The 15,276-nt window shown below is 44.4% G+C and overlaps 1 protein-coding gene across 4 annotated transcripts; it reads left to right on the top strand.

Moving 5' to 3' along the window:
• The first annotated feature begins 555 nt into the window (after positions 1-555).
• LALBA (lactalbumin alpha) lies at positions 556-9,542 on the top strand. 4 transcript variants are annotated; one of them, XM_012441484.2, is made up of 5 exons: positions 556-859; positions 7,079-7,310; positions 7,968-8,126; positions 8,628-8,703; positions 9,213-9,542. In XM_012441484.2, the coding sequence occupies exons 2-5, from the start codon at positions 7,178-7,180 to the stop codon at positions 9,271-9,273; spliced, it is 429 nt and encodes a 142-aa protein (XP_012296907.1). In that variant the 5' UTR covers positions 556-859; positions 7,079-7,177; the 3' UTR covers positions 9,274-9,542. The 4 variants fall into 4 exon arrangements, with proteins under 4 accessions (XP_012296907.1, XP_012296906.1, XP_012296905.1 ...); XM_012441483.2 differs by having other exon boundaries at positions 556-981; positions 7,159-7,310; XM_012441482.2 differs by having other exon boundaries at positions 556-981.
• Positions 9,543-15,276: the final 5,734 nt, after the last annotated feature.

The following is a 15,276-nucleotide window of genomic DNA, read 5'->3' as shown; positions in this document are numbered from 1 at the left end:
CTGTGGGTATAAAGTGTCCAAGAAGAAAGCTCAGATCTGCTGACAGCAGGTGTGATACCTGGGATTTACTATCCGACAAGGAGAGCGCAGGCTAGGAGCAGAGAGAAAACAAGTTATTTGCAACCTGCCAGAACCTGAAACCAGAAGGAGGTAAGAGAATTCTTAGGAGCTGTAGGATCCTGCAGGTTATGGATCCCAAACTTAGCAGTACTGGCCAAACCCTTGTATGAAGTCACAAAGTGGGGAGACAAGGAACCTGTCGAATGGGGATCCTGACAGTAACAAGCTTTTCATGAACTGAGAGAGATTTATGTCCACGCCAGCTCTGGGGCTACTGGACCTGACAAGGTTCTTTACACTATACGTGTCGGAGAGGGAGAAAATGGTGGTTGGGGTGCTGACCCAGACTGTGGGATGTTGGCCAAGGCCAGGGGCCTATCTCTCTAAACAACTAGACAGAGTCTCCAAGGGTTGGCCTCCATGTCTAAGAGCGCTGGTGGCTACTGCCCTGCTAGCCCAAGAAGCAGATAAGCTAACTCTGGGTCAGAATTTGAACATAAAATCTCCTCACACTGTAGTGACTCTAAGGAATATGAAAGGACATTGTTGGCTAATGAATGCCAGACTAACTACCAGAGTTTGCTCTGTAAAAACTCGTATCACTACTGAAGTTTGTAATACCTTTAACCCCGCCACCTTGCTCCCAGTGTCAGAGAGGCCACCCGGTTGAACATAACTGTGTTGATGTGTTGGACTCCGTTTATGCTAGCAGACCTGATCTCTGGGACCAGCCTTGGACGTTGGCAGACTGGCAGCTGTATGTGGATGGGAGCAGTTTCAGCAACCCCCAAGAAGAGAGGTGTGTGGGATATACAGTAGTAACCCTGGATGCTGTTACTGAGGCTAAGCCACTGCCACAGGGAACCTCAGCCCAGAAAGATGAACTCATTGCTTTGACCCGTGCCTTAGAGTTGAGTGAAGGTAAGACGGTGAACATCTGTGCTGACTCTTGATATACATTTTTTTTTTTTTTTTTTTGAGACGGAGTTTCGCTCGTTACCCAGGCTGGAGTGCAATGGCGCGATCTCAGCTCACTGCAACCTCCGCCTCCTGGGTTCAGGCAATTCTCCTGCCTCAGCCTCCTGAGTAGCTGGGATTACAGGCACGCGCCACCATGCTCAGCTAATTTTTTGTATTAGTAGAGATGGGGTTTCACCATGTTGACCAGGATGGTCTCGATCTCTTGACCTCGTGATCCACCCGCCTCAGCCTCCCAAAGTGCTGGGATTACAGGCTTGAGCCACCGCGCCCGGCCTGATATACCTTTTTAATCCTTCAAGTGCATGGGGCATTGTACAAACAAAAAGGACTATTAAACTCTAGGGGGAAAGAAATAAAGTATCTGCAGGAAATTTTGCAGTTATTGGAGGCTGTTTGGAAGCCCCAGAAGGTGGCAGTCATGTACTGTCAAGGGCACCAGTGAGCCTCCACTTCTGTTGCCCTAGGGAATTCCCCAGCTGACTCAGAGGCTCACAAGCATCCACTTCTTACTGGGCGGCAGTTATAGCCCCCTTACTCCCTCAGGCACCTGACTTGGTGCCTACTTATTCTGAGGAAGAGAATGACTTTTTTCCAGGCAGAAGGAGGGCAGGCAATAAAAGAGGGATGGAACCAGTTACTGGACAGAAGAATAGCTGTGCCACAGCTACATGGAACCACCTGCTTAGGCCAAGAATCACTTGAAAAGTTGCTAGGCTGCTATTTCTACATCTCACCTCTATCGGCTCTGGCCAAAACAGTAGCGTAGCGGTGTGTCACTTGCTGACAATACAATGCTAGGCAAGGTCTCACCGTCCTGCTTGGTATACCACTTGGTATACAAGCTTATGGAGCAGCCCCTTTTGAAGATCTTCAAGTAGACTTCACTGAGATGCCCAAGTATGGAGGTAACAAGTATTTACTAGTTCTCATATGTACATACTCTGGGTGGGTAGAGCCTTATCCAACATGAACCGAGAAAGCCTGTGAAGTAACTCATGTGCTTCTCCGAGCTCTCATCCCTAGGTATGGACTGCCGTTGTGCATTGGCTAGTGTTTGTTTGTGGCAGATTGGTTTAGAAGACAGCAAAAGTGTTGGGGATCACCTGGAAGCTGCACACCGCCTACTGACCACAGAGTTCTGGAAAGGTGAAGCATATGACTTGGACTATCAAAAATGGCTTCAGGAAAGTGTGTCAAGAAACAGGATTAAAGTGGATACAGGCACGCCCCATGATATTGTTTAAGATTAGATGCACCCCTTCTAAGAAGACAGGGTATTTCTCTTATGAGATACTGTACCATAGACCCCCTCCCTTACTACAGGGACTCTCAGGGACTCCTCGAGAATTAGGTGAGATTGAACTGTAGCAACGGCTACAGGCTTTAGGGAAAATTACCCAAACCATTTCAGCCTGGGTTAATGAAAGATGCCCAGTAAGCTTATTCTCCCCAGTTCACCCGTTCTCGCCAGGTGATCACGTATGGATAAAGGACTGGAATGTAGCCCCCTGAGGCCATGGTGGAAAGGACCCCAGACCATAATCCTGACCACTCCCACAGCCATGAAGGTGGAAAGAATCCCAGCTTGGATCCACCACAGCCACATAAAACTTGCAGCAGCTGAGACTTGGGAGGTGAAACTGGATCGGGACAACGCCTGTAAAGTGATCCTGTGGAAGACGGCAAGCCCTGTGTCAGCCACACCCTGGAAGCTGGCTGGTCCACATATGAAGCATGAGGAAATTCATCATGGGACTCATTCTCTTTCAAATTTGGACTGATGCAATAAGGACTTTAACTGACTTTGAGGACTGTTCTCAGTGTATACATCAAGTTACCGAGATATAGGACATGAGGTCACTGTAATTCTCTTGTTCTATAGCTATTATGAATGTACAGGAACTCAAAAGTGGACTTGTTTGTCTAATGGCATGTACAAGGTGTGTAGTCCAGGGATGGGCAGCCTGCTGTCTGTTATGACCCCTTTGAACTCCCCCACCCCCCATGTCTACTGTTTTTGAAATAAGGCTCAGGACAGGCTTTTGGGGTGACCCAAACAAGGTAATAGGACAGAGGAAAAAGGAATTCCCGAGCAAATCACCCTGAACTTCGATGGTGTGAAAACAAATATCTGCCAAGAAATGTGCTGGTGTCAGGAATGTACCTACTGGCCATGTAGTTTGGGCCTCTCATTCTTGGAAAAGAATGAGAATGACCCCGTCCTCCTTTGGAAGGGAAAAATTAATCCCTCCTGGACACTGTAATCCATTAGGACTAGTAATTACTAATCCCTTAAACCCCTGTTGGAAAACAGGGGAGCAGGTTACCTCAGGGAATGATGAGACTGGACTCCACCCACAGGCTAAGATTCTAATTTGAGGGGAAGTCCAAAGGTGCACTGCCAAACCAGTATACCAAACTTTTTATGATGAGTTAGGAGAGCCAGTACCAGAACTCCTGAATAAGACAAAGAATTTGTTCCTTTAACCAGTTGAAAATGTAGCCCATTCTCTTAATGTCACCTCTTGTTATGTATGTGGGGAAACTACCATAGGAGACCGATGGCCATGGGAGGCCTGAGAGCTGGTGCCTTCTGATCCTGCTCCTAAGGTAACCCCAGTTCAGAGCATCCAGACTGACAACTTCTGGGTCCTAAAGACCTCAAGCATTGGACAGTACTGCTTGGCTAGAGAAGGGAAGGACTTCACTGTCCCCATAGGAAAACTTAGTTGCCTAGGACAAAGGCTGTACAATGAGACGGCAAGAGCAGTTACCTGGTGGGGTTCAAACCACACCGAAAAGAAACCACTCCAGAAATTCCCCAAGTTGCAAGCTGCAAGGACCCATCCTGAATTCTGTCGAGATTGGACGGCTCCTGCTAGACTGTACTGGATATGTGGGGGTTTCAGCACCAAATATAAGGTTTCTTGCCGAGTTAAATGAGGAAACGGAGACCGGAGTAAGGAAATTAAAAGCCAATTTATTCAGCTCCCAGGCGAGGTTCTGTGGTCTTGGAAAGGGGCCAAAGAAGTTGCGCTTCTCTTCTTGGGGTGTGGGGTTTTATAGGGAGTGGAGGTAGTTGATCGGCTGTGGGGGAAACAAAGCGGAGGTAGTTTCATTGGTTATGAAAGGACTGGGCACGGACAAGGTGAGCCACCAAGCTGGGCTACTGACAAGTGGGCTGGTTGAGGACATATGGGGCAAGCTGCCATAGGGCAGGTCTTTGGTGGGATTTTTCAAAATTTCCGCAGGGCCGAGTGCATAGTTTGCTGGTGAGTGCAGGACTGAGATTGGAATGCGGAAATGGGTGTGGGGAGCCCACGTGGAGAGGCCAGGTGCTGAGTAATGCGCTCAGAATGGTGATGTAGTTTTCAGGCACGGAGAGAGAAGGGTGTGTTCATTTAGCTCCCAGAGAGGCAACCGGCCTTACACCTGACAGATGTACAGGTAGCTGCATCACTGGCACCATTAAGCCATCCTTCTTCCTGTTGCTGGTGAAGACAGGTGAATTAGGCTACCCTGTATAGGGGCGTCCCAAGAAAAGAGGAGCCTGGCCATAGGTAATTAGAAGGATGACGAGTGGCCCCCTGAAAGAGTCATACAGTACTATGGGTCTGCCACCTGGGCACAAGACGGCTCCTGGGGCTATTGGACCCCCATTTATATACTTAATTGGATCATCCAATTGCAGGTTGTCTTAGAAATAATCACTAATGAAATTGGCAAAGCCTTGACTCTTTTAGCCTGGCAAGAGACCCAAATGAGAAATGCCATCTATCAGAACCTGTCCTGATAGATGGCATTTCTCATTGGGGTAGTGCTGGCAGCTGAAGGAGTGGTTTGTGGAAAGTTCAATCTGACCAACTGCTGTCTGCATATAGACAAGCAGGGACAGGTAGTTGAAAACATCACAAGAGATGCGTCAAAACTGGCACACGTGCCTCTGCATGTTTGGCATGGGTTTGATCCAGAATCTATATGGGAAATGGTTCCCAGCTTTAGGAAGATTTAAAATAGCACACCCTCATCGTAGGTGTACTATTGGTAATAGGTACTTGCTTACTGCTCCCCTGCTTGCTACCCTTGTTTCTCCAAATGATTAGAGGGTTTGTTACCACTGTAGTTCACCAGAAGACTTCATTGCAAGTATACTACATGAATCACTATTCACCGGTCTCATAGAATGACCTAGAACGTGAAGGTGAGGATGAGAATTCCCACTAGTAAGTAAGTGAGGTTCTCAAAGGGGGGAAATGAGAGAAGAGACCCCTCTTTCCTGTCTCTTGTCTCAAAGGAGGAGGAAGTAAAAGTTGAGACATAGCAGGGATGAGGTCAGTGGCAAGGTCAGCTGGCGCTGCTGACCTGGCCTGGAGATTAAAGATTAACCCCCCACCCTTAATTGTACTCCTATCTATAGATCACAGGCGTAATATGGAGAAACGCCCTCTGGAAAGCATTGTTCTTGCTCAGTCTACTTCATCTATCACGACCCTGTCACATGTACTTTCTAGGATTGTAAGCCTTTAAAAGGGCTAGGATTTTCTTTGTCGGGGAGCTCAGTTATTGAGACTTAAGTCCATTAATACTCCCAGCCAAATAAAGCCACTTCCTTCTTCAAATCTGGTGTCCTGGAGGTTTCGTTTGCGGCTTGTCCTGCTACAGCAGAGGTAGCAGTGAACCAAGATTTGCGCCACCACATTTTAGCCTGGGTGACAGAGTGAGACATGGTCTCCAAAAAAAAAAACAAAACAAAACAGAACAAATCAGGTTTAGAGATGAGGATAAGGAAGATGAATGGTGGTGGCATGAAGGAGCTAATAGCTACTTGTCCCCATGACATAAAGGAGCTATTCAGAACTAGTACCCACAATTCTACTTGCTCAGGGCCACTGACCTTATAGAGATCCCAGACATATGCTTGTTCAGCCTTAAAGCGCTTAAAGTCCAATCTTTTCACTGGCTTGGGTCTTTCCCACTTTCTGTGGCCAACTCTGAGGTTGTCAAGTTCTTCTACAAATAAAACTGTTACAAGTTATTAGTCCAAGAGTTTTGTAATGTCTTAATTAATGCCAATGTAGTATTTGATTATTTATGGTAGGAGTGGTTAGATGTGGGGAATCTGATAATAGCTAGTAGGACAGATAGATTCTTATTTATTTATTTTTTTTAAATGACAGGGTCTCATTTTGTCTCCTAGGATTGATGGAGTGAAGTGGAGTGAACGTGGCTCACTGCAGCCTCGATCTCCTGTGCTCAAGTGGTTTTCCTGCCTCAACCCTTCAAGTAGCTGGGACTACAGGCACATGCCACCATGCCCAGCTAATTTTTGTATTATTTTTTGGTAGAGATGGGGTTTTACAATGTTGCCCAGGCTGGTCTCGAACTCCTGGGCTCAAGTGATCCACCAGCCTTGGCCTACCAAAGTGCTGGGATTACAGATGTGAGCCACTGTGCCTGGCCTAGATGATTTCGTACAAGCTTTTCAATTATGCATTTTCCTTAAGTAGGAAGTCTTAGGATCCAAGTTATATCTGATTGCTGTAGTCTATGTTCCCATATTCTATCCCTATTTCTGATTTTTCAGTCATGAACTACCATATCAAGGAACTCATTCTGGGCTTTGTTACATGGCTGAGTTGGCTGGACAAGTGCCAGGTCTGATCCTGAAACTGTGGCATGTGATGACATACACCCCCTCTCCACATTCTGTATGTCTCTAGTGGGAAGGGGGAAGCTGGCCACAGAACTTGGTTGTATTTTCTGATTGCCTCACTTTAATAGCCCCCCGGGCACTCCTTTGTTCCTAAAGTAACCAGAGACAGTACTTCCTAGAACCAACCTTACAGGAAACAAAGGATAAACGAAGCCAAATGGGAAGCAGGATTGTGCTTTGAACTCTTTCTGGGCAGAGGACAATACCTCGTATGGACTAGATACTGGGGGAGGGAAAGGAAAAGTAAGGTGAATTATGGAAGGAAGCTGGCAGGCTCAGCGTTTCTGTCTTGGCATGATCAGTCTCTTTTCATTCTCTTCCTAGATGTAGAGCTTGGTTCCAGAGCCCCTGAGGCTTTCTGCATGAATATAAAGAGGCGAAGCTGAGTGATGCTTCCATTTCAGGTTCTTGGGGGCAGCCAAAATGATGTCCTTTGTCCCTCTGCTCCTGGTGGGCATCCTGTTCCCTGCCATCCCTGCCAAGCAATTTACAAAATGTGAGCTGTCCCAGGAGCTGAAAGCCTTGGATGGTTATAGAGGCATCTCTTTGCCTGAATGTGAGTTCCCTGCTCCCTTGTTTCATCCGTTCCTCGTGTGTTTCTCTCCTCTATCCCCTCCTTCCTCCACTTCTTTCCTCCACTTTCACTTAATTTTGAATCATCTTCTTTTCTGCTCATTTGCATGCTCTTTTATTTCATGCATTTATTTATGATTTTTTTTTTTTTTTTTTTGAGATGGAGTTTCGCTCTTGTTGTCAGGCTGAAGTGCAATGGTGTAATCTCAGCTCACGCAACCTCCTCCAGGGTTCAAGTGATTCTCCTGCCTCAGCCTCCTGAGTAGCTGGAATTACAGGCACCCACCACCACACCTGGCTAATTTTGTATTTTTCGTAGAGATGGGATTCACCATGTTAGCCAGGCTGGTCTCAAACTTCTGACCTCAGGTGATCTGCCCTCCTCGGTCTCCCTAAGGACTGGAATTACAGGCGTGAGCCTTGGCACCCAGGCCCTTTTATTTTCTTATCATTTCTTTCTCTTATTGTCTGATTTTTTTTTTTTTTTTTTGGAACTCTCTGTCTCATCTCATCAAGGTACTCTGAGCTTTGCCATCTTTGGAGATTGACTGGAAAGCATTTTTATGTCTGAGAACTACAGTTCCTCCTTTATGCGGGTCATGGACATCTCTGTGATATCTCTTTCTCATCTTTCCCTCAGTCATCTGTACCATGTTTCACAGCAGTGGTTATGATACACAAGCCATAGTTGAAAACAAGGGCAGCACGGAATATGGACTCTTCCAGATCAGTAATAAGCATTGGTGCAAGAGCAACCAGATCCCTCAGTCAAGGAATATCTGTGACATCTCCTGTGACAGTGAGTAGCCCCTATAACCCTGTTTCTCTGTTTTTCTGAGGCCTGCCCCTGGGATAACCTCCTTTTTAGTGTCAAGCAGACCTCAGGCTTCATTGCCTTGCCTGGGCTCTACAAAAATTGTGGGACTTAAATTGGCAGTACTGAGTAAGAAGTCAGAAGTAAGTAATCTGGATTTTTCATGGTCACCAAATCCCCAGATAGTTCTCTGAGGTTTGCGGGTAGACAATCTGAGCTGTCTGAGAGTCTTGGAGTATGATTCTCTGCATTTTCAGGATAAGTCAGTGGATGAAACTGATGATTCCTTCAGAGATATCCTAGGGAAATTAAGGAAGTCCCTTACCCAGGGTTAGACATTACCATATTGGTCCTTTCATATAGAAAGACAACAGGCACAAGCCTTGAGTTTAGAGAACCCACTGGATCCAGGGATTAGAGGAACTCATTGCCTTTCTGGGTAATATTTCTCAGCTCTCTTATTCCTTTCCCTGTAACTCCTGCCAGAGTTCCTGGACGATGACATTACTGATGACATAATGTGTGCCAAGAAGATTCTGGACATTAAAGGAATTGACTACTGGTGAATCCTTATTCTATTTGCTGTTTCCCATCCTCCTTCCCCTTCCCCCATTAGCACAGCACCACTCTCCTCTCACTCTATCTCCTGGTCATTTAATCTAGAATATAGTCTCCAAAACTTACCTAGAGACTCAGGTTTCCATGTTTAAGTCTCCCTGACTCCACTCCTTGGTAGTAACTTTCCTACAAAGGGGTTGCCTGATGGAGGGCTCAGACCCAGGTCTCCTTTCACCTAGACTTGGACATCTAATTCCACTCGTTTAGTTCTATACCCTAAAGTAAGCTGTTGGTATCATTGCATATCTTTTCTAACCCTACAATTTTCTTGGATTATTTTTTATGGACTGTATTCCACTTGATGGCTTGTGTCCCTTGCCATCAGGCCAGGAGTGTCTCTCCGTAATTCTCATCCATACTCTTCCACTTCAGCCCTCCTGGGAATAAATCTAGGTGGAAATTCAAGCCAAGATCCAGTCAGCTAACTCACCTTGTCCCCTTCTTCATTATCAGGTTGGCCCATAAAGCCCTCTGCACTGATAACCTGGAACAGTGGCTTTGTGAGAAGTTGTGAGCGTCTGCTGTCCTTGCCAGTCCTGCCCGGTCCACACTCCTGGAATGCCTCTTCCCTAATGCTACCTCAGTTTGCTTCTTTCTGCTCCCCTAAAGCTTATCTGACTCTGAGCCTTGGGCCCTGTAGCGACACCATTGAACTCTTGAGGACTATTTTCCAGGGATGCCTGAGTGGTGCACTGAGCTCTAGACTCTAGCTCAGTGTCCCCGATGACACTTTCACTACAGCACATATTTCACCTCTGTCTTAAATAAAGGGCCCAATTTGGAGTCACTGGCTGTATTTTTTTTCCCCTGGAGGGAAGGGGAAGAAATAGGATGAGTGGGTGGACTCTGAAGCCATAGGTCATAGCCACCTTCCATCTCTACTGAAGAAGTAGGCTGAATTTACAATAGAAAGGTGAAGGTTACTTTCTATACCAATTCAATGCAATGAACTTTTATTGATCACCTAGTCTATTCAAAGAACTGTGGAGGGATCAAAAGTTGACTGAACACTGCTCGGGCACGGTGCTAACGCCTGTAATTCCAGCACTTTGGGAGGCTGAGGTGAACAGATCACTTGAGGTCAGGAGTTCGAGACCAGCCTGGCCAACATGGCCAAACCCCATCTCTACCCAAAATACAAAAATTAGTTGGGTGTGGTGGCAGGCACCTGTAATTCCAGCTTATTGGGAGGCTGAGACAGGAGAAGAACTATTTGAACCTGGGAGGTGGAGGTTGCAGTGAACCGAGATCATGCCATTGCACTCCAGCCTGGGCGCTCCATCTTAAAACAAACAAAAAAAACCCCAAAACATGAATTTGGCTGAATTGCCTCTTTCCTCAAGGACTGATGGGAGAGATAAGATAAACATTAGTAAATAGTTATACTGTAAGAAAGAGAGTTATAAGCCTCATAAGAAAGGTTAGAAATGTGCCCTGGGCATTCACAAAAGAAAAGATAATTTATATTTGGAGGAGATGTTGGGAAAAGGAATCAAGAAAGGATTCCTGAAAGGGAGAGCATTTAGGCTGGTTTTAAAGTCATGTGGGATTTTGACAAGGAGAGATGTGGGGTGGGAAAAGGGAGAATATGGGTGGGAACCCAAGAATCTATAATGGGTGACTTGAGGGGTTGAGGGTTTTCTTTACCCTTCATGAGGAGCTGTGAAAGGAACTCTCCCTGTCTCTGGAAACCAGAGACAGAACAGGGGCCCTGACAATCAGCTCAGCGATGATGAAGAATCTGAGAACTTGGGGCCTTTGGGTTTGGACCCTCCACTCCATTATTTCTTCTTGCGCTTTGCTTGTTTTTAAGGAGACTGTTTGGAGGACTTCATTCATTTGAATAATTACGGGATATGTGAAAGAAGAAGAGTCAGGAAATTTGGGTCCTAAAATCTGTTTCTGCTACTCATTGAGGGTCTGAACCTGGGCAGGTCATCTCCATTCTCTGTGCCTCAGTTTCCTCATCTTAAAATGAGGGTTTTGGTTTAAATAGTTTTCTGAGATCAATTCCTGCCTTAAAATCCAGCTTTCTAAACTACAATTTAATTTGCCACACTCTGAAGGAACTGAGAATGACTTTCACATTGTTGCTCAGCTCCACGGTCCTGGCCTTCATCCCACAGAGAAGACAGGAAGTTCACCTGTGAGGAGAAGTGCCCCATATATGAGTTCACCATCCTCAGGAGCCTTTGCTGAAGGAACTGACAATAAGAGATTTAACTGTAGAGAGAACCTTAGCCTGAGGTCAGAAGATCAAGAGCAGATAGAAGCCAGGGAACTGAAATGAAAGATATGTTTTTCTTTTTTTAAAGTATTCATTTGTTACAGCGGGTTGTGATACAAATGTTTATAGATGCCTACTCTGTACTAGTACTCCAGAGCAATTTTTATATGGTTCTACTCAGTTTTAGTGTGTTGAGTTGTAAAATAATCTGTGTATTAAATCAAATAAACAAACAAAATGCCATGTTCTTTGGTACAAGCAACACTACAAAAGGCATTTGGGGTCTGCCTTTGGAATTCTCAGGCAAATTCTCTCATTCCTAACCTGTACTTATTTCCCCCTCATTGGCTTATATATATATTTTTTCTTCTTTTTTTTGAGATGAAGTTTCACCCTTGTTGCCCAGGCTGGAGTGCAATGGCATAATCTCGGCTCACTGTGAACTTTGCCTCCTGGGTTCAAGCGATTCTCCTGCCTCAGCCTCTGGAGTAGTTGGGATTACAGGCATGTGCCATTGTGCCTGGCTATTTTTGTATTTTTAGTAGACACCGGGTTTCACCATGTTGGTCAGGCTCGTCTCGAACTCCTGACCTCAAGTCATCCACCCATCTCGGTCTCCCGAAGCGCTGGTATTACAGGTGTGAGCCACCATGCCTGGCCTCTACATTTTTTTATTTCAATGTCTAATGTGGTGTTCACTGAATTATGAATTCTTTTGAGAAAATAAATCAATAAATCTATGCATTGCCTCCTTTATCCAGTGAGGTATGACTAGATCATCTTTGTGACATATACATCAGCAGTATTCTTCATCTCCTCCTCCTCCTCCTTTTTTACAAATAAAAATCGTACATGTTGAAGGTGTACAACTTGATGTTTTCTTTTTTTTTCCATTTATTGCATCCATTATCTTCTTTTTTTATTTTTATTTTTATTTATTTATTTATTTTAAGAAAAGAAAGGAAGAAAGAAAGAGAGAAAGAAAAAAAAAAGAATGAAGAAGAGAAAGAAAAAGGAAGAGAAAGGGGGAGAGAGAATGGGAGCATTGCTTTATTGCCCAGGCTAGAATGCAGTCTAAAAATGGGAATTGAAAACCTCTTTTATGCCAATAATTGTGCTTAAAAATGGAGACAAGAGGGACTAAGGGAAGAAAATAACAAACAAGCAGCCAAACAATATTTCACTTAAACCTATGAAATGCTATGCAATTATTGAGGAGTGATTTACTTCCAATTATGTAGTCACTTTTGGAATAGGTGTGATATGGTACTGATAAGAATGTGTGTTTTGTGTATTTGAAGTGGAGAGTTCTATAAATGTTTATTAAGTTTAGTTGTTCCGGGTCTGAGTTCAAGTCCTGGATGTCCTTGTTAATTTTCTATCTCGTTGATCAGTCTAATATTGACAATGTGTGTATATTTAGGATCGTTAGCTCTTCTTGTTGCATTGATCCTTTTAACATCCTTCTTTGCCTCTTTTGATCTTTGTTGCTTTAAAGTCTATTTTATCAGAGGTGAGAATTGCAACTCCTGCTTTTTATTTATTTATTTATTTTTGCTCTCCGTTTGGTTGGTAAATCTTCCTCCATCCTTTTATTTTGAGTCTTTGTGTATCTTTGCATGTGAGATGGATCTGGATACAGCATACTGATGGGTTTTGGCTTTTTATGCAGTTAATAATATATATTAGTTTAATACTGCCATTTGATGCTAGCTGGCTGTTTTGCCCATTAGTTGATGTAAGTTCTTCATTATGTTAATGCTGTTTACTTTTTGATATATTTTTGGAAAGGCTGATATTGTTTGTTCCTTTATATATGTAGTGCTTCTTTCAGAAGCTCTTGTAAAGCAGGTCTGGTGGTGGTGAAATCTCTAAGTACTTGCTTGTTTGCAAAGATTTTATTTTTCCTTCACTTGTGAAGCTTAGTTTGTCTGGATATGAAATTCTGGGTTGAAAGTTCTTTTCTTTAAGGATGTTGAATATTGGCCCCCACTCTTTTCTGGCTTGTAGAGTTTCTGCTGAGAGATCTGCTGTAAGTCTGATAGGCTTCCCTTTATGGGTAACCTGAGCTTTCTCTCTGGCTGCTCTTAGTATTTTCTCCTTCATTTCAACCCTAATGAATCTAACGATTATGTGCCTTGGGGTTGGTCTTCTTGAGGAATATCTTTGTGGTGTTCTCTGTATTACCTGGAGTTGAATATTGTTCTGCCTTACTAGGTTAGGAAAGTTTTCCTGAATAATATCCTGAAGAGTATTTTCCAACTTGGATTCATTCTCTTCATCACATTCAGATACACCTATCAAACGTAGATTAGGTCTTTTCACATAGTCCCTTATTTCTTGGAGACTTTGCTCATTCCTTTTTATCCTTTTTTCTCTAATCTTGACTTCTCATTTTATTTCATTAAGTTGGTCTTTGACCTCTGATATCCTTTCTTCTGCTTGATCAATTCGACTGTTAAATCTTGTGCATACTTTGTGAAGTTCTCGTGTTGTGTTTTTCAGCTCCATTAATTCACTTATATTCCTCTCTAAATTGTCTATTCTCATTAGGATTTCATCAAACCTTTTTTCAAAGTTCTTAGTTTCTTTGCATTGGGTTAGAACAAGTTCTTTTAATTCACAGAAGTTTCTTATCATCCACCTTCTGAAGCCTACTTCTGTTAATGGAACGCACTCGTTCTCCATCAGGCCTTGTTCCGTTGCTGATGAGGAACTGTGATCCCCTGTAGAGGGAGAGGCATTCTGATTTTGGATATTCTCAGCCTTTTTACACTGGTTTCTTCCCATCATTGTAAATTTATCCACCTGTCATCTTTGTGATTACCGACTTTCAAATTAGGTCTCTGAGTGGACATCCAACTTGTTGATTCCCAGCGCCAAAATCTGAGTAATCCACTGCACCGGCCAAAACAGTGGTGTTAAGATTGATGGTGCTTTTCTGCCTGGGAATCAGCCAAAAGGGGACCCAGTCCCGCTCACTCTGCACCAAGAACTGCTGCGTGGAGGTGCCGGCAAAACCACCACACCGGCCACAAGAGTCGCACTGGCGACCCATGGGGCTCCTCTGCTGGGAATCTTCTGGTCTGTGAGTAACAAAAATTCGTCTGAAAGCGTGGCCTCCTCTCATTCTCTGCACTTTCACTGAGAGCTACAATCCTGAGCTGCTAGTGATCAGCCATCTTGGATCTCTCTCTGCTGTTTTCTTATATGTACACACTTAATTGATCACCACAAGCAAGCTAATTAACATATCATCACCTCACATGATTACTTTTCTTTTTCTTTTGGTGTGGAAGCAGGCTTGATAGATAAATGCAGTTCTCTTGGCATTTGGGTAGAAGCAGGACAGGAAACTGCTGTTCTCTTCCTGAGAACTTTCTTGAGAGCCAAATAGGAGGCAGCATGGCTGCTGAGCATCTGTTCTGCTTTCTCCACCTCCTCTTTCCTTTAGGCCTAACATGAAGCTCTAAGCCAAGCAGAGGTCTGAGGTCATCCAGACTAATGTGGGAGGTGGGAAGGCTCCAGGGAGTGGCTCTCAGAGAGCAGACCGTTACTGAACTCTGTGTGAGAAAGATTCCAGATGGTGCACAGCACAGCAGAGTTTTGTCCCCTCCACTTACCCTGCTTTCTCCTCCCTGCTACTTTTCCCTGATACCTATCTTGTTATGAAGGCAGGAATTGTAGCAGATAAAATCAAATATTTCTTTCTTTCTTTTTTTTTGAGACCAAGTCTTGCTCTGTTGCCCAGGTGGGAGTGCTGTGGCATGATCTTGGCTCATTGCAACCTCTGCCTCCCTATTTCAAGCCATTCTCCTGCCTCAGCCTCCTGAATAGCTGGGATTACAGGCATGTGCCTCCACGCCCAGCTAACTTTTGTATTTTTAGTAGAGATGGGCTTTCATCATGTTGGCCAGGCTGGTCTTGAACTCCTGACCTCAAGTGATCCTCCCACCTCAGCCTCCCAAATTGCTGGGATTACGGGTGTGAGCCACGACACCTGGCCTCAAATAGTTATTTCCTGTTTCTTCTCCCAGTCCTCCTTCTCTCTCATCCATTCACTTTTTTCATTTATTGAACACTAATTGAGAGCCTATTAGGTGACAGGAGGTACTAGACCCAGGGACACCGAAGTTATTAGAGGTTTTGCTCTTAAGACCATTATACTTTAGAGGGAGATACTCACCTCCTCCCATTTCTTGAGATCATGCAAAAGAAAAGACTTCAGGTGATCCACATTCATTTTTTCCTTCACCCCTTGATTTGTCACCAAAAGGTTATTGGGGATAT

This window comes from Aotus nancymaae, unplaced genomic scaffold (assembly GCF_030222135.1).
Source record: "Aotus nancymaae isolate 86718 unplaced genomic scaffold, 86718_ANA_hifiasm-v0.15.2.pri h1tg000016l, whole genome shotgun sequence".
NCBI classification, from domain to species: Eukaryota; Metazoa; Chordata; class Mammalia; order Primates; family Aotidae; genus Aotus; species Aotus nancymaae.
Note: the sequence above shows the minus strand (reverse complement) of the source record. Positions and strands in the feature narration are given on the sequence as shown.

What these genes read in the sequence shown, in the direction of transcription:
- LALBA (XM_012441484.2), top strand. Translation starts at nt 7,178, where the DNA reads ATGATGTCCTTTGTCCCTCTGCTCCTGGTGGGCATCCTGTTCCCTGCC. An exon ending in CTGTGACATCTCCTGTGACA is followed by an intron (nt 8,127 to 8,627) that starts GTGAGTAGCCCC and finishes AACTCCTGCCAG; the next exon opens with AGTTCCTGGACGATGACATT. An exon ending in ATTAAAGGAATTGACTACTG is followed by an intron (nt 8,704 to 9,212) that starts GTGAATCCTTAT and finishes CTTCATTATCAG; the next exon opens with GTTGGCCCATAAAGCCCTCT.